The sequence below is a fragment of the Penicillium vulpinum genome (genome assembly GCF_028829585.1).
Source record: "Penicillium vulpinum strain IBT 29486 chromosome Unknown utg000002l_segment0_segment0, whole genome shotgun sequence".
NCBI classification, from domain to species: Eukaryota; Fungi; Ascomycota; class Eurotiomycetes; order Eurotiales; family Aspergillaceae; genus Penicillium; species Penicillium vulpinum.
In genome coordinates, this window is record NW_026643242.1 from 2,969,382 (window position 1) to 2,987,405 (window position 18,024).

The following is an 18,024-nucleotide window of genomic DNA, read 5'->3' on the forward strand; positions in this document are numbered from 1 at the left end:
TTCGTGATACCATACTGTCCCATCTAGTGCGGGAGAGCAGATATGCACCTAGGTATTCCTTGAGGGCGAACCCTGAAGAAAGTTGAGTCCGTTGGTATGGGGAAAGAAGAAAAGAAGAAGAGAGGGGGGAGGAGGGAGGCTTTTATAGAAACCCGGGGGGGCAGCAGGAAGGAAGGAACAGGCGAGACAAACTAAACAAACAGTCGTTCTTTCCAATACATACACATGTGCCTACATACATAGCAAAACAACTCTTACAGAACTATCCCATTCGGGAAGCTTTGAACTTGCTCACCCGTTTGGGTTCAGCTTCCTCAGGAGGGAGAGTATACTGTTCCTCGTCGTCCTTGGGTGGGCCGTTCATGCGGTTTTGCATTTTGAAGAACTCCGACGCAATCTGCTTTTGGTGAAGCTCTTCGTCGTAGATGTCCAGTTCAGGGGCCACAGCGGCCCCCGGCTTGACCTGCCGCTCAAAGACCTTTTCGGCTAGAGTTCGGTCAAGTGGGAATTGAGGTGCAGAAGGTTTCTCGGTGACATTGGGGATATCAGTGATCGGTGTGGAGAAGGGTTTAGGCTCTTTTGGCGTCGCAGGGAAGAGGACAGGCGGTACCACTGATGGAGCTGTGTTGGCTTGTTTGCGAAGGCGAGATTCGGTGACTTCTGACGGATTTGCGACTGTAGCCCCGGTAGTAACAGACTCACTAACAGTACCTGGGGCAGCGGCCCGAGCACTTTTGAACCGCGATGCCTTCTTGGGCACAGCGGGGGTGGCTGGAGAGGGTTCCGGGACATGGCTGGTCCGTTCAACAATTGAATCAGCGAGCACCTGAGGTGCGGCCGGTGCAATAGGAACAGGAGCCTTCTCGGCTGCAACCGAGGGTGTGGGAGCTGGTGCGATATCAAGCTCATCGGCAAATGCAACACGTTTCCTAGGTTTCTTCCTCTCTGTAGTAGAAGTTTCAACCTCAGCAGGTGTTGCTATCTCTTGCTGCACTTCCTCTGGGAACGTCGTGGTATCCTTGCCCATGTTCATCAAGCCTCGGGCATTGAGCCTAGCCTCCAATTCCATCATCTGCTGGTGGTATTCCGCTGAGAGGTGGGTGTGAGAGCGGCCGTGTTCGTCTTCGTTATCTTCCGCGTCATAATCGTAATCGTAGTCTTCATCAAAGGAAATTTCACTGCCAGACTCATCCATCTCTAACTCTGCCACGATAGCCCCCACCTCGTTGATCCCGTAATCGAGCATTTCACGGCGAAGTCTTGCTTCTTCTGCAGATTCGTTCACGTCCGTGACAGGCGGCTGCATGCGATCTTCGGCAGTCACCACAGACTGGGGTTGAGAGAATTTCAGGGATGCGCCATTTGGCAGTGTGGTTACAGTTTCGCCGCTTGAGAAACCGTTCTGCTGATCTGCAGCTTCTGAGCTGGCTGGCTCATCGACCGTGCCTTCATCTGTAGCATCGGCGGGAGTTGCAACAGTTTCCTCCGATCCGCCAGTCTCCGGAATATCCTTAACACCAGCCTTCTTCAGCACATCCAGCAATTCCGAAGCATCATTCCCAGGCGTATTGATCTTGCTCGAGATGACATTTCCATCCTCATCAAGCTCCTCCATAATCTCCTGCATCGGGAAATGCGCACCGTCCTGCACCGGTGGCTGATCATTCAAGACCAAAGCGTCCAGCTCATTTTGAGCCTTCGAAAGCCTCTTCTCCATGGTCGCAACATTTTGCTGCACGTAGTCGATGCGTCTTCCAAGAAGATCAACAACTTGCCCGCGAGACCGCGTCACGCCTTGCGAACCAAGTATTGTCTTCATTTCCTTCTGATCTACCAGCGTACCGCCAAATTCCAGGGCCACGGCAAGGAAATCATCTGTGCTAGCATCATCTTCTAGGTTGGTAATCTCCTCGCGGAGTCCATCGTATTCCGCTTCCCAGGTTCGCCAGTGGTAAAGCGATTTCTGAAGTTGGAGGATGTTTTCTTCGAGCGCGAGGCGCTGCTCCTCGAGAGCGTCGAGATTGGGGTTCGGTACACCCATTGTTGTGAAAAGAGAAAGCGCAGTGGCAGCTTCGCACTGACTATGTTAACTGAATGAAACGGAGCAAAGAGGGGTTGCCGGAGGCAAAAAGAAAAAGTCATAAAAAAAGGTGACGAGGATGTGGTCCGTGCACATAGGTTGCTTATCAGCCTCAACTCAGTCCGTGGTCCATCTCTCCATCGTCACTTTATTCTCACAATGGCCTCCGATGCGGCTTCTCGCCGCGATGAAGACGGTAAGCATTTGTTTGAATGTATCGTGATGTATAATGCTAACGACATTTCTCACAGAGGTTTGCCCTGTCTGCAAATCGTCACGATACCTCAACCCAGACATGCGCTTTCTCATCAACCCCGAATGCTACCACAAGATGTGCGAGTCGTGCGTGGACCGCATTTTTTCATCCGGTCCCGCAAACTGCCCTGTAGCTGGGTGTCGCAAGACGCTGCGCAAAAATCGGTTCCGCAAGCAGACATTCGAAGATATCGGGGTTGAGAGAGAAGTAGATATCCGGCGGCGTGTGATGCACATGTACGTCTCTTTCCAAGTACCCCGAAACACCCTATAATACACAAGGACTAACAGTATATCCCAATCAGTCTAAACCGCCGCGAAGAAGAGTTCGACTCAAAACGAGCCTATGACGACTTCCTCGAACAAAGAGAAGACATAATCGCAAACCTAGTAAACCGGATCGACGTGGCCAAAACCGAAGCCCAGCTCCAAAAATACGCAGCAGAAAACATGCAGTCAATCCGCACAAACCAAGCCATAGAAGCCGAGGAAGCCTCCTCATTCCAAGCCCGCATGACCCTCGAACAAGAAGAAGCCCGCATGCGCCGCCAAGCCGTACGCCAGGAATACGAGACCGAGCGACGCGAGATCCAAGCCGGACGCGAGGATTTCCTCTCAAGACTTGCGTCCGGCTCGTCGACAGATGCCGCAGCCATCGCGCGCGAAGGACACAAAGTGCTGCTCAAGAAGTCGTCCGCGCGCCGCAGCGAAGAAGAACGCATTCGACAGAAACAGGCTGCGCTGCGGTTGGAGACCAAGCGCGGGTCGAATCTTGCTACGGCGGAGCATGCTGGTGCCGCGGATACGGGGCTTGTCAAGGGTCTGCGCAAGATTGTCACGCCCGAGCCGGAAAAGCCATACGATCCGTTTATGGGGTATGTGCCCGACAAGCGCGATTACTATTCTCTGCAGTCGTATTATCCGTCGCAGTATCTGGATCATATTCGCAATGATGTGCGGATGCTGGCTGGTGGTTATGATTTGCGTGAATACTACTCGCGCACCCTGCTTGAGGCTTTTGCTGGGTTGAGCTGCTTTGTTGGGGAGGAAATTTCACAGCGGGATGCGGCTAATATTTCGAAGTCGACGGCTACAGAGGGTGCTGCTATGGCCGTGGAAAGTGGGGAGAGCACTGTCTGAATGCTACTTCGACTTGGCTCGCAATGACTTTGGGACTTGCATGGTATTTGGATTGTTTTATGGACTACTGAGCATACTAGCGATGGCGTTTTGTTTTGGTTCGCGTGGGGTATCCCAGCCACTGCATATGATATTTTCCATCATCTAAAGAAATTGACAAAGATGTTGAGATTGATATCTACAGACAGCACAAAATAATAAATGATCTGAAAGAGAAGAGCTACGCTACATAAAGACAGATAGAAAACGTTATTTCCAAGGCCGCGGTACACCCGCAATGACATTTGAGTATCAAGAACTACCTAACCAACAATCGATCACCCAAATCAATGAACTAAACATACAGATGGAACCAGACTCCATGAAACAGCGCCAAAGTAGCAGCAAAGTAACCAGAATGATATGAACACATGCAACGCGATGCAATAAACATCAACTCAGTGACCACCCAAAGAAAGGTGACCAGTCATCTCACCAGTGCTCTCAATACCCTCCCAGGGCAAATCCTCCTCGTCATCCAGGTCAATCTGACCGTGACGGGAAGACTTATCGGTAGTACCAGTGATATCAGGTGCCTGGGACATGCCAACATCAATTCCAATTGACTCAAGAGTCGCTTCCATTTCGTGCTCGGTCATCTCACGACCATCTTGCTTTTGGCCCTCCAGGACATCATAGAGAGCGTAAATTTGATCAGACTTCATATCGATGTCTTTGAATATTTTATCAATCTTTTCTTGCAGAGCCTTGCGCGGGCGCTTGCCGAGCGATGCATCAAGCTTGTTATAGGCGCTCTGGTATGTGGCCAGCTGCATCTTCAGGTGAGAAAGCTCGTCCTCCAGACCCTTAAGAACAATAGCAAGAGCAATGGCAGGGGGTTGCGAGGGGCGCATAGTTGGTTCTTCATTCCAGACGGATGGCTTGGGCATACGGTCTGAGACGGGAATAGGTTTGGTGACCTTCACGGATTCGTGGTTGCAGGTACCGTCAGTAGAGTGGCCATTGCAAACTGTGCAGTTCTGTCCATTGTGTCGAGCAATGCTGTCCAATGCTTTCTGGGTGGCTTGCGACAACTTGGATGGATCAGCCGCTGCCAAGTCGACGTGGTGGAGGGTGATGTCAGGAAGGATGAAAGCGGAGGTCATGTCAGTGAAATTTCGCAGCTTTTTGCGCTGGGATGTTGCGGACAACGAATTTTCGGAATGGCGCCGGGAGCGCTCTGCAATTGGTACTGTGAGACTAATATCTCTATCGGTATTTGCCTTTGAGGCGGTGGTAATATCTCCAGTAGCCGAGGCTGGGCGAGGGATTTCTGCTTTGGGTTCGCGAAGAGACGACTTGCGAGGGGCAGAAGTTTTCAAAATGCTCTGTCTGGTCGAGTTGATAGTCTCTGCAGGATTAGATTCCTTGGGGGCACTCGAACGTCGTTGTTTGCGCATAATTCTTTCTTCTTCCAATGTCTTGCGTAGACGAGAGATCTCATGTTCATCAATAATACTCAACAACGTAAGTTCTGTTTCAGATGAAGCTTTGGTCTGCTCGGACACCTCCGGTCCAGTCACTTCTTCAACTACCACTCGCTTCACGCGCTGTTTGCTCGTGTTGGGTTGTTTCCGGGAGGTCTTTGATTCGGAAGAGCGAGGCACAGCTGACTTTGATGACTTAGAAGTTGATTTGCGCATCTCAATAGAGAAGAGAGCCTCATCGGCACGTTCCTTTTCGAGGCGAGAAATTTCGTTATCCACTTGAGTAGATACCTTGGAGCGGGAGTCATCCTGGCGTCTGGCCCTCGTGGTGGAACGGTTGCTTTTCGATGTAGTGTCTCTGGTGCTCCGACTATAGTCTCCGCTACGCTCGGTGTAAAGTTGGCTGTCATCGACATCATCAGACACAGCTGAACTAGCTTCAGACTCGGCAGTGTCCTGTTCGCGAGCCTTGTGGCCCGAGGATCGACTGATCTGTGACTTGAGATCCGCATTCTCCTGTCGCAATTCCTCGTTCTCGGCCTTCAGCTCCCGAGTTTCGAGATAAGCAGCTCCAAGTTGTGAGATAGCCGACTCTCTCTCATGGTTCAAGCGCTTGATAGCAGATTCTTGGACCTGGGCCTTTCGATCGGCAATGTCCAACTGGTTTTGTAAAGCGATATTGGCTGCGTCTAGCTTCTGGTTCTCATTTTCCAGGCGCTTAGACCCCTTTCTATGCGCATTATCCTCTGATTCGTACTTCGCTGAGGACTGGCGAGGTCTGTTCGCCTTCAAAGATGAATTCTCCTGGCGATAGCTTTCCATTCTCCTCTCTGCCTCGGCCTTGAACATCTCCAGTTCTGCCACCTTATCCTGAAGTAGTCTTAAATGAACAAACAAGGCCTTTTCATCTTCGGGGACGGGCACTGCATCCAGCGGCATGTGATCGTGGGGGAGAGACACGTCTGTGTGATCATGAAGTGGAGAAACAAATCGGGTGGAGCGCATCTTTCCCTGTCGCGAGTAGACGGGTGTGCCATCTTCGTACACACCGGAGACGAGTTCAGAAATGTTAGGAAGGTCGGGAAGAAGGAATGATTGATGGGTCATGGTATCACCAATAGTGTTGGTGTTGGCTGCATTTGCACTGCTTTTGCGGGGAGTCCCTGCAGAGTTAGAAGTTGATTTGCGCATTTCCTTTGCGTAGGCGTCCCGAGACGCTCGCTCAATTGCGTCTGCGATCTCCTGTGAGGTGTTCACGTTTCCAAAACGCGTCGAACGCGTCTTCGTCGCGATAGGGGCAGGTCGTTCGTCTCCCAAAAATGAGCCCTCGTAACTGTCACGCACTTTCGCATGCATATCAGAGAATGTCCGGCGCTGGTCGCGTTGAGCCTTCGAGACTTGGGGGCTCATAGTTTCTTTCTGTGCTTGGGTCGCTCGTCGCACTTGGGCGTTCTTTCGTAGGTTTTCACTGACTGCGCGACGCGAAGGACGCGTGGCAGCAACTGGCTTTTGTGGTGTCGGGTATTCAACGCGGATTGCGGGCGAAGATGAGCGTACACTGTTCTCAAAGCTCATCATAGAGCTGCGCGAGTCGTCGCGTACTGGTTTGGTAGCTGCGCGTCCCAACTCAACGGACATGTCGAGATCGCTATGTGAAAGATCGTCGCCTAGCTCCTGTTCCTCCTCTTCGGAGGTCTGTATTTGCGAAAATTCGGGGAAAGCACGGTCAAGTGTTGATGTGTTGATATCGTAGTCCAGCTCCTCGTCGACACGTCGTGTCGAAGTGCCCATTATTTCGTCATCCAAATTGGTGAGCGAAAATGAATCGTCGTTCAACCCAGAATTTCTGTTAATTGGAGGCATTCTAAGAGGACAAGGGTCAAGTTAAAGATTGGAGCTGGTTTGTTTTGGAGCAAAGTCGAAATGTTTGGGTCGGGCGCGTCTCGGCAACCCCGGGAATTCTGATTGGTTGCCCCCCACACAGCCAAACTACACAGAATTGGATTGTTCAACTTGTTATTCTCTAGTTCTACCTATCTAGATGGTTGATATTTTACTATTTCACTATATTTTCTTAGAATAATTTCAACCATGCTATAAAACGAACTATCATTCAGTGTTCATGCATTCTAGTAGGCACAAAATTCCCTAGACAAATATTCTAGGATCTAGGTATATTTTGTATGACTTTCCCATACAAAGGATACTTAGGTACCAGGTAAATTTGCTCAACCCTCACAATAGAGTAACCAAATAAGAGAAATATGCTAATATATAACATAAGTCTAGCTCAATTGCTCCAATATACTAGCAGTAATCCTATATGTTTAATCTGATGAAAGGATAGAGGACAATATTCAAAAACCAGCACGACATGGTTATATATATACATATGTATACATATGTATACAAAAAAAGTGCAAGTAGACACATAAATGCATATACACCATAGATTCTTTCTTTCAATATAGTTAATGTTCCTTAGCAATGTCCGAAACAGACGTTCTTACGACATATATATCTTCATACATATATTCTAACTTCATAGGGCGCCAAAGGTCTGTTGACACATCCTGTCCATATAAACGCTACTAAGAATACTATGTTCAACGTAGTTTATCGGCAAATTGATATGATAATAAATTTTCAATATTTTTTAGTTTACAATTCGATATTAGATGTGCCGTGTATTTGCCTCTATCAAATATATCTTTCGTGCTCAATGAATAATAATTAGGTGCAAAGAAGGGCAGCACTTCATCGGTTTACTATGGTGCTCCATAGTAAAATCGGCGTTAAATCGGACAATAACGAATTTCCCGAATTTTGATATAAAAAAGCCGATGGGGAAAATCCAAGAAATCTCATATGCCTCATACCTTATCTTTTGAATATATTATTGAAATACCAGAATACCAAATAAATAGCCGTAGCATGGACTATGAACAGAAAAAGAAAGCTGAAAATCGCGATACTGTCAGTGTTGTCAATAGACTTTGGTTATGTATCTTGAAGGTCGATAAATTTTATACTAGGGTATGATATGCCGAAGTACTCCGTACAGTCTAGTCCCATGAAATTCGGCCTCATTTTTTTGAACTCCGTAGGGAGTAGACGATGTTCGATGAATTTCCCCGAGGTCGCTCCCGGATTCCATAGTTAAGGCCAAAACTACCTAATTGGGTCTAGTCCTCGTCTATACTATCGAATTTCCTTTCTAAAGTGCCCAGATGGTGCCTAGACCTAGGTAGACGTATTGTCCACGCGACCATAAGAGTTTTGTCGATTCTATTGGCTATATTTCACATATTTCCCGCCTTTTTAGTCTCAAATCTGCCGATTTTGTCCCCAAAATGAGATACAATGGCGGCGGGGCGCCTAACCTTAAATGCCAAGACCCGGCACTAGTTGGAAGAAATCCCCATCAGTTTTGGACTATTTGCTCTCCGACGTTCTTTCAAGTTGAACAGGGTTGGATTCTATGTTTTGGATCTTCAATCCATACAAGAAATACATATATAACTTATAAATTTGGTATCTATTCAAAATTCTGTATTTGCCGAGACACAACAGTACTGGGCAGTGGGGGGTTGATACGCTTAGCACGGCTGTGACCGGCTTATGTGCTCTTGGTAATAAGGACTTTAATTGGTCTACAACCTACACTAACATATATCTACTGATTTTGAAACGGATGATCAGGCCTTAATCTTTGAACTGCAGCAACAGGGGATTAACTAATGACTTTTAATCGAGTCGTATAATCTATACAATTAGGTACAATTTAGTAGGTGAGTTATTTTTCTGTCCGTAGGTTGTACCATGTGGAAAGAAAACACAACCAAAAGTGACATGTTGAATTCAGCCAAGGATAGGCGTACATAGGTCATTTCTGTTCTCCTAATATCCCTCGTATTCATTTCAAAGTCCTTTAATTCATTCCTTGGCTTCCTGTAGTTGGCGGATTAATCTTTTAGTCGTAAGACGTCGTCTGGGTCGTAGCACTTCTGTTTGAACTTGTATCCTATCTGATATGAATAGAAATATGCAACATACAGAAGGGCGCAGCTTTCCATTTCGGCCTGGTTATGTACATTTCGAGTCTAAAAGCGATTGCCGATTTGTGATAGTGTTAAATGCCTGGAACTCTCGATATGCCGCATTTGTCCTTGTCGAAATATAAATCTATACATCTAAACCATTGACCCAAAGATGGTAGTGAAAGGGGCATTATACCGATGTTTCCCCGATGCCCTTTTCAGATGTCTTTTTGTATTCCGCATGCACATGTGTAAAGTGGTAAAAGCATAAATCAGTACAACATAGTATGTCGTACTTTCGATGTACAATGCATCTATGCATATATTGCCGGTGCTTCCGCGCGATATCTTGTCCAAGACTTTGCCGGAAATGAGAACCCGTATACTCGAGGTTGTTAAAATGCGCACGTGGGTATATGATTACATACCTCGTAGCTTTGCTGCAGGTTCCAGGCTAAAGGAAAGCCACAAGAACTCTATGCATCCTTCTAGAAGCGAGGTGGGACATGGGCTGATATTAAAATATCGGATTCCAATGTTGATGTGAATATGAATATGAGTACAAAAAAAAAACAAATATAAAATTGTCCGAGGGAGTGGGGATATCTCGGGAAGTACTATACGTCAAACCCTCGGTTGGGCTAGCATATAAAATGGATACCTTTAGTGACCTCCACTTTACATACTAAAATGTACTAGACCAAGGTACTTTGAATGTATTCTGTCAAGTCACGGGTAAGGCAGCTCCCACGTGTTTCCGTTTCAATTCCAGGGCGACCGACCAATCAACAACACAAAAACACTCACGAGCACAACTTCCGCAAGGGTCTCCAGGTTGAACAAAATGCTATAGAGTCAAGTAAACATTTAAAAATGGACTGACTCCCCTCTTGTTCTTAATTCTTGCAGGCTTCACGTTGTACATACAATTGAACTCACAAGTTCTCTATTATTTACTACAATGGCAGCATTCTCCAAGCAGCACCTCGAGGAGGAGGGCCTCATTGTTGGTCAAGAGACTCGCAAGCAAGGTCAATCCAACAAGAAATGGATTGCATTGACCGCCATGTCCGTGCTCGGCCTTTTCGCCCTGGCGGTGTACTTCGTGCCCGCTATTCAGTGCAACTCTGCCTCGCATGTCCCAGCCCAGTCTGAGCTGCCCGTGGTTGCTACCCTTGACGACAAGTCCAAGAGATCTTTCCAGCACGGTAACAACGGTGGTCACAACAAGCCCAAGCCTGTCTGCAACACTGTTGAGACCGGTTATCAGTGCAACACCGAGATCTCGCGCAAGTGGGGTCAGTACTCGCCTTACTACTCCGTTGTCGAGAAGAAGGGCATCAAAGATGAGGTCCCCCGTGGTTGCCACATCACCTTTGTCCAGACGATCTCCCGCCATGGTGCTCGTTTCGCATCTGCCAAGAAGAGCAAGTCCTATGCTGCGCTCATGGAGGTCATCCAGGCCAACGCTACTGCTTACAAGGGCAACACCGCATTCCTCCGCGACTACAAGTACATCATGGGTGGTGATGATCTTGTGCCCTTCGGTATCAACCAGATGATTAACCAGGGTACCAAGTTCTACAACCGTTATGCCGACTTGGTTCGCAAGTCTGTGCCCTTCATTCGCTCCTCTGACTCCGAGCGTGTTGTCGCTTCCGGAGTCGACTTCATTCAGGGCTTCCAGAAGGCCAAGTCACAGGATAAGCGTGCCAACCGCAAGCTTCCCAGCCCCAAGACCAATGTCATCATCTCTGAGGAGGCTGGTGCTAACAACACCCTGAACCACAACACCTGCCCCAAGTTCGAGGAGGATACCCTCGGCGATGAGGTTGAGGAAGAGTACATGGATCTCTTCGTTCCCCCCATCCGCGCCCGTCTCCAGGCCAACCTCCCCGGCGTCACTTTCACAAACCTCGATGTTGTCAGCCTGATGGATCTTTGCCCCTTCGAGACCGTCGCTCTGACCGAGGATGGCTCCGAGCTCTCTCCCTTCTGCGACCTCTTCACTTCCGCCGAGTGGAGCCAGTACGACTACCTCCAGACCCTGAGCAAGTACTACGGCTACGGCTCCGGCAACTCCCTCGGTGCCACCCAGGGTGTTGGCTTCGTCAACGAGCTGATCGCTCGTCTCACCAAGACCCCCGTCGTCGACAGCACCAGCACCAACACCACTCTGGATGCCCCCGGCGCCGCCACATTCCCCCTCAACTACAGCATGTACGCCGACTTCACCCACGACAACGGAATGCTTCCTATCTACACCGCTCTGGGTCTGTACAACGGCACCAAGCCCCTCCCTCTCGACCACATCCAGTCTGCTAGTGACGCTGACGGACTGACCACCGGCTGGACTGTCAGCTTCGCTGCCCGCGCTTACATCGAGATGATGCAGTGTGGCCGTGACCCCGAGCCCCTCGTGCGCGCCATCGTTAACGACCGTGTTGTTCCCCTCCACGGTTGCAACGCTGACAAGCTTGGTCGCTGCCGCCGTCGCGACTTCATCAAGGGTCTCAGCTACGCCCGCGCCGGCGGTGACTGGGACAAGTGCTACGAGTAAAGGATTTCCGACATACTCGATGCAGAGTCGGTTTTCCTTTAACACATACCTGTGTTCAACGATCTACAAATTGCATCCTTACATATCCTTAATTTTTTGGCCAGTGGCAATGCGGTACATTCTTACCACAAACATGTGTATCTTAAAAAAAACAATATAATTGCAACCAAATATATAATTCGAACGGCTCCAACGCATGCAAGTCATCAAAAAAAGTAATTCAAACAGCCACCAACTCCCAGAAAAAAAAAAGAATTCATCACAAATAGTACCCCCTTTTAAACTTCTCTTTACCTCCACATTCTCCCCTCCTTTTACATACTCCAATGTGACCGACCGTTCCTTTTAACTTGATGTGGAGCAGAAAGGACCCACGCCTCCCAAAGAGGCATCTGCTCACGCAGGACATGCACACCATCATCCCCCAAGTCCTCACTAGACAAAGCACGCAGTCTCTCCAGCGAAGTCCGTCTCAACGGCAGGCGTCTCCCCTTCACCAAATGAGGGAGGCTATTAGGCACGATCGGGGTAGTAGTCGGCGACTGAAGACCCGACGACGTACCAGCCGCAACAGTAAGAGAAGAAGGCACAGGGCCAGCAAGATAATCATCAAACACCTCGACACCATTCGAGATAGCAACCGAATCAAAGTGTGCAGCGTAATCGATATCCTTCAGAACCAGCCGCTCCAGCTGCTCCATTTCCTCACGCAGCACAGCCAGCACATCGCGCCACAAGCCGCCAGGTCGGAGGTAGATGCTGACGAGACGGAAATCGCGTAGCTGGGCGCTATGGCGCCGTGCCAGGGCGATGATCTCGTCTGCGCCGAGACGCCAGCCTTGGATGCTGAGTTTGCGGAGGGTTTTCCAGCGGATGTGGTGGAAGAGTAGCTCGAGGTCAAGGTCTAGGGGTGTTTTGCTTAGGAAGCCGATGTGGATCGCGATGAGGTTTTTGGCTGCGATGAAGAAGCGGCGAAAGACGCTTGAGAGATGCGCCATGGTTGTGGTGATGTCGGTTGCCGAGTGGAAGTTTATGTCGAGGCTTGTGAGGCGGCCGCCCATGGCGGCGAGGGTTGTGGATGGGGTGCGGAGGAGCTGGAGGGTTGCTTCGGGGCTGATTTGGGGCCCTGTGAAGCGGATGGAGCTGCATTTTGAATCGAGGAGGGCGATGCTGAGGGTTGTCACTGCGCGCGAGCAGGCGGTTTCCCAGTCGAAGCGGATTCCGGTTGTGCTGGTTCCTAGTGAGTGGTCGCGTATAAAGTCGATGAGGTACTCGTCTGCTTCGTCTTGGAGTCTTAGGAGTTTTATTTCCTGTAGAGCTGAGAATGATGAAATTGCTCGGCGGAGGCGGGTTCGGTCGTTGTTCGTTTCAGTTAGATTGGTTTGTTCACGTAGTCGGCGGCTGTGTAGTTGGGATAGTTCGGGATTCTCTGAACCCAAAGTTCGTAGTGTCCGGGCCCATCCTGTATTTTATACTATTAGTCGGGTTGTTTGCTTGTATTGGAGAGACTGAAGAGCTGGTACCGCTTCCTTGATAAAAGGGTCGCACCATGTACGTGATGGTCTTGACATAGTAGGCTAGCTGCATGTCTACCAGTTCATCTAGGCGCCGGAAGCCATGATCAGAGAATCGTAGAGTGAATCTATTGAACTTATAAGGGGTGCCGATCCGCATGAAACGCTTGCAGACGAGTCGAAAGTGATCAAGATCGGACACTTCACCATGTCCGTGGTCGCCATGTTTGGAAGTAGTATGTCCATTACCATTGGATCTACCGTTCAGGATTCGAGGTGTGGGTTCGAGAAGAAAGGACAGGACCTCGCTCAGTAGCTCATCAGCGAGATCATGAATGTGACGTGGCTGAGCCATGATCTGCGCGCGCAGCCGAACCATCGGCTGCTTGGTGAAGTAGCAGCAACATGGAAATATGAAGGAATTGAGGGAAAATCGACGCTTTTGACCTGTCTCCAAGACCGGAGAGACAAGTCACGGAGGGAATTGAGAAGAGGGGGAAAAATGGGGAAATAAATAAAATAAAATAAAAAGATATCAAATACTTGTAGTTCTCCTGCAGATACTAGTAGGACAGTTGACTTGTCTCACCATGGCCGCATGGCGAGAGCTCTCGCCCTAACGATTGATTTCGCGACCGGGGACGATCACCAAATGCCTGATTTAGCGCCCTTTGCACTGACAAGCCGGGATCGCACACCCGATCCGCTTGGTTTCATTGGTGACGCTGCCACACATGAATCACATGATTGATTGACTCTGCGGCCAGCCAGCGCGAACCTGCAGGCAAGGCCATTCAAGGAGAGCGAGTCGTTGTTGGAGGGGGCCAATGCAGACCCCGCCGGGAAGTCGTCACATCATGCAGAGTGATGGATCATGCGTGTGGATTATGCATCTGCCCAAGAGTATTGGGGGATAATGGCCGAAATCAAGATGAACTAATGTATGTACAAGTGTACAAGTGTTTGAGAGATTATCTACTAGTTATCCGATCTGTCCATATATCATTACGTGCCATGTGTACCTATCAGACCTTCGCGAGATGGACTCGGCGCCGTCTGATATCCGTGCTGCTGATTTTGGATTCAAAGCCCTCGACATCAGTGGTCGTGGTTGCTTCTCCAGATTGGAGTACATCCACCTCGAATACGGCAAGGCCTTTCCATCCCTTCTTCACCCGCTCCTCGTTGACGGCCGCCCCTCCTGAGTGTGTCTCCTTTGAAACAACAATTGCTCCAAGATTCTCCTCGGTAATCGTAGGCCCAAATGGATCGGAGATCTCCACAAACTCAAATGCCAGGTTGGGTTGGATCCTTACGAGGACAGTCTTGCCATTGGGACCTGGCGCAAAAGCACGTTCGATCTGCGGTGATTTCTTCCCAGGCGAGAAATCCATAATGGCTGTTAGAAAAGCTGCAGTACTCTGCCAACGCTCCTCCCAACTCTCGAGAAAATCGGCATATTTTTTGTTGACCAATAGTGCATCCCCGGTCACTCCGATGGTCAGGCGGCCCTCATGCTCTCGGTCCAGCGGTCCCAGGACCAATGCAACTGCTGTGAGCAGAAGCTTGTGACCAACATGAAGGTGATCAAATGTGCCACCAACAACCACGGAATAGTATGGAGTGGATGAATGTTGGTCGTCAGCAATTAATAGGCGGTCAGGGACCGCCCAGTCAGGCTTGCTTGTGATGGCTTGCATGCTTGCCGCTGTGCCGTCCCGAGGCTGGCTACCAACACTGTTGGTAAAGGAATTCGCCAGAGTCTGGCCAGTTGTGTTGGACAAATAGAAAACATAGTTCCAACAGCGCTCTGAATTTGCTAGTGATTGGATGTCCAGAATGGGCCCAAACTGAGAATCACCAGAGGCCTGGGTGGCCGATGTGCTCTCACTTGCATCAATAAATACCACCCGGGTATCAATGCCACCTGGGGAGTCCAACTCAATGTTTTGTGTTGCACAGACCGCAACGACCAGGGTATACACGCTGGTCAGGTAATGTTGGAGTTGCGCGAACACTTTGGCCCGAGGTTGGCAACTCGGGGAAAGAAGATCTGGAATGGCCAGAGCAATATCCAGAATAGCTGTACCGTTGGATCCACTGGATCCAATCAAGGCATTTGAGAGTTTAGTGTAAACATCCACTAAAGATGGCTCAAAGGTATCTTTGACTTCTGCAAAAGAAAAGGCTGGAGGCGGGGGAAGAAGTAGTAAAGCCGAGGGTGAATTGGAATGATCAGAAGCCATGGTGTGAAGAATATACAGCTACAGTAACAGTCACTGGGGTGAATACTCAAGTCAAGAGATAGTATATCAACAATAGAAACAGAAAAATCAAGAAATCACTGAAATCACTGAAGCAAAAAGAACTAACATCCCTGAAGAAGTGATCGGATCTCCAGGGCTATCCTCATTGTAGCTGGGGTACCCGGATGAGTCAGCTGTTCTCGTGGGATGGATCCATGACGACCGCCCTCTGTCCTCCACTACTCCTCTCTGATTGAGATGAGGATGCCATTGTGAGCCAAGTGACCTGATAAGCTGGAATGAAATCTGGCTGATACGGTCCTCTGGTTGGAGCTCCCTCGAAGCCCGCTACATCCCCGACTTAGTGCATCTCCCAGCCTCCTTCACTGATCTCGATCGACAGTGGAGCTCATCCTCCAACTAAGATCCATCGCACCCATCCCCTGCATAGAAGTCGCTCTCCCTATTCAGCATAGACCACATCATGTCGAATCCCGCCTCCTATGATGCTCACCGGCGGTCAGCTGTGTTCAGTCGCCAGCCGGAGGAGCTTCACATTCCGTCAACCGGGCCAATCAATTCAAACTTGTCCCGCCAATCCTCCACGCACGACTATTCCACCACACCAGACGCGGGTGCTCGACTGCCCTCAATCAACGTACATCAGAGCTCTCAGTACGGCGGTGACGGAAACAACAGCAGCACTGCCCTCCCAGGAGCCCTGCAGCCAGGGAATCAGAACCGCCCGGCTGCGGTATCAATAAATACCGCCCCATCAGTCGTCCCTACCATGTCGCAGTCATCATCGCAAAGCAATCACCGAGCCAGTATGATTAATTCACACGGACATTCGCGATCTAGCCCGGCCGGATTCGAGCAATCCATGTATAAACAACATGCTGCGCCCGATGGCTCCAAATATCCTAGTTCTCCTGGGGCATTTCCGCCTCAGACCCCACAAAGCTCCAAGTACTCTCCCCTTGGTCTTGCCGATATCAGGCCATCCGGTGAGCACATGTTGAGCGAGGCACTTATGAACCCCGGATCGTCATCGATGCCCTACAATAACGGAGACAACCAGAACCAGGTGCCGACCAACAGCAATTATGTGGCGCCATGGCCTATATACGCAGTGGATTGGTGCAAATGGCCCATCACAGGAAACTCGGGCTTTGGTGGAAAGCTAGCAATGGGAAGCTATTTAGAAGACAGTCACAACTATGTATTTGGACCCGCCCTATGAATTAATGTGTTTGTGCTAACCTGTCGACAGATTCAAATCCTCGATGCACACTGGACACAACCAGATGCTGACACTCCAGATGCGGCTGCGGGAGAGATCAAACTGGAATATGTGAAAACGGCCGAGGCGACACACTCTTACCCGGTTACCCGCATCCTCTGGGAGCCTCCCTCATCTCAGAAGCAATCGACTGATTTGCTGGCCACATCAGGAGACCACCTTCGCCTATGGTCACTGCCGAATTCTCAGCCTCTCCAAAGCTCGAACTCGATCACTCGTACCATGAACCAGCGGGAGGCAGCCACGTCCAAGCTTTCCCCGCTGGCTTTGTTGTCTAACTCAAAATCCCCCGAGCACACTGCTCCCATCACTTCCCTTGACTGGAACACAATTTCTCCAAGTCTTATTATTACTTCAAGCATTGACACAACTTGCACCATTTGGGATATTCCCACATTGACAGCGAAGACACAACTCATTGCCCACGACAAGGAGGTGTATGACGTTCGGTTCTGCGCTAACAGTGTCGATGTTTTTGTAAGCTGTGGTGCTGATGGCAGCGTGCGAATGTTTGACCTGCGAAGCCTTGAGCATAGCACAATCATTTACGAGCCGACTGATAAGAATGAAAAGCGTAAGTATCTGCAAGAATATGAATATGTGCCGCGAATACTGACAGCATCTTTAGCAGTGATGACCCCCGGGAGCTCCAGCCCTCCTGGCCAATCGCAGCCCGGCCTCTACCCTCCGCCTTTGTTGAGAATCGCAGGTATGGACGACATAACCAGAACTTAAAGTATAATCACAAGCTAACACAATCTCCCAGCATCCCCCCATGATGCCCATCTCCTGGCAACATTCTCACAGGACTCCAGTGTTGTTCGCGTTCTCGACGTCCGACAACCAGGCCAAGCCCTATTGGAACTGAAGGGCCACTCGGCTGCCTTGAACTGCGTAGAGTGGTCTCCAAGCCGTCGCGGTATCCTCGCATCCGGCGGCGACGATAGCATGGTTCTCCTCTGGGACCTCATCAACCAGCACAATGCTGCACCAGTCGCTTCCCCTCCCACTGCCACCCCCGGAGCACCGCCTTCCACAACCTCGGAGCGCGGCCCAGCCGGCGTCTGGCAGAGCGAATACGAAGTGTCTAACATTAGCTGGTCCCCCCAGGGTGGGCCCAACCACGCCGGCCAACCACGGGAATGGCTGGGAGTGTGCGGTGGACGAGGACTAACAGGTGTCGCGTTATGAGCCAATCAAAAAAGAGGTCTTGATTTCTATACGTCCTTTCTTTTCTTCCCATGAGCCTTCCAATAACTATGGATGGCTCTTGCATTAGATGGTCCAATCTATCTGATATTTGTTTCTGTTTGCCGCGATTTCTTGCCTCGTGTGCGCACAGCATCTGTTTTACTCTGCTTCGCCGTTTGTGTGCCTCTCCAGTACCGGTCGGTTTATATGTATCTGACTCGGTACGCTC

At 49.8% G+C, this 18,024-nt stretch overlaps 7 protein-coding genes across 7 annotated transcripts; 3 read left to right on the top strand and 4 right to left on the bottom strand.

The window, feature by feature from the left end:
• Window positions 1–262: 262 nt before the first annotated feature.
• On the bottom strand, window positions 263–2,041 carry N7479_004183 (prefoldin-like protein; the record flags this gene model as incomplete). Its single annotated transcript, XM_057251880.1, has 1 exon — window positions 263–2,041. One exon carries the CDS (start codon window positions 2,039–2,041, stop codon window positions 263–265), a length of 1,779 nt encoding a protein of 592 aa, XP_057111205.1.
• Window positions 2,042–2,239: 198 nt separating this feature from the next.
• Window positions 2,240–3,475, top strand: N7479_004184 (TFIIH/NER complex subunit TFB3; the record flags this gene model as incomplete). Its single annotated transcript, XM_057251881.1, has 3 exons — window positions 2,240–2,276; window positions 2,332–2,572; window positions 2,641–3,475. 3 exons carry the CDS (start codon window positions 2,240–2,242, stop codon window positions 3,473–3,475), a joined length of 1,113 nt encoding a protein of 370 aa, XP_057111206.1.
• A 437-nt stretch (window positions 3,476–3,912) lies between these two features.
• Window positions 3,913–6,804, bottom strand: N7479_004185 (uncharacterized protein; the record flags this gene model as incomplete). The annotated part of the gene is made up of 1 exon (XM_057251882.1): window positions 3,913–6,804. The coding sequence occupies one exon, from the start codon at window positions 6,802–6,804 to the stop codon at window positions 3,913–3,915; it is 2,892 nt and encodes a 963-aa protein (XP_057111207.1).
• Window positions 6,805–9,942: 3,138 nt separating this feature from the next.
• On the top strand, window positions 9,943–11,541 carry N7479_004186 (histidine phosphatase family protein; the record flags this gene model as incomplete). Its single annotated transcript, XM_057251883.1, has 1 exon — window positions 9,943–11,541. The coding sequence occupies one exon, from the start codon at window positions 9,943–9,945 to the stop codon at window positions 11,539–11,541; it is 1,599 nt and encodes a 532-aa protein (XP_057111208.1).
• A 314-nt stretch (window positions 11,542–11,855) lies between these two features.
• On the bottom strand, window positions 11,856–13,434 carry N7479_004187 (F-box domain protein; the record flags this gene model as incomplete). Its single annotated transcript, XM_057251884.1, has 2 exons — window positions 11,856–13,003; window positions 13,065–13,434. The coding sequence occupies 2 exons, from the start codon at window positions 13,432–13,434 to the stop codon at window positions 11,856–11,858; spliced, it is 1,518 nt and encodes a 505-aa protein (XP_057111209.1).
• Window positions 13,435–14,080: 646 nt separating this feature from the next.
• N7479_004188 (putative pantetheine-phosphate adenylyltransferase) lies at window positions 14,081–15,301 on the bottom strand (the record flags this gene model as incomplete). The annotated part of the gene is made up of 1 exon (XM_057251885.1): window positions 14,081–15,301. One exon carries the CDS (start codon window positions 15,299–15,301, stop codon window positions 14,081–14,083), a length of 1,221 nt encoding a protein of 406 aa, XP_057111210.1.
• A 484-nt stretch (window positions 15,302–15,785) lies between these two features.
• Window positions 15,786–17,795, top strand: N7479_004189 (uncharacterized protein; the record flags this gene model as incomplete). The annotated part of the gene is made up of 4 exons (XM_057251886.1): window positions 15,786–16,523; window positions 16,575–17,178; window positions 17,233–17,313; window positions 17,371–17,795. 4 exons carry the CDS (start codon window positions 15,786–15,788, stop codon window positions 17,793–17,795), a joined length of 1,848 nt encoding a protein of 615 aa, XP_057111211.1.
• Between the last annotated feature and the right edge of the window lie 229 nt (window positions 17,796–18,024).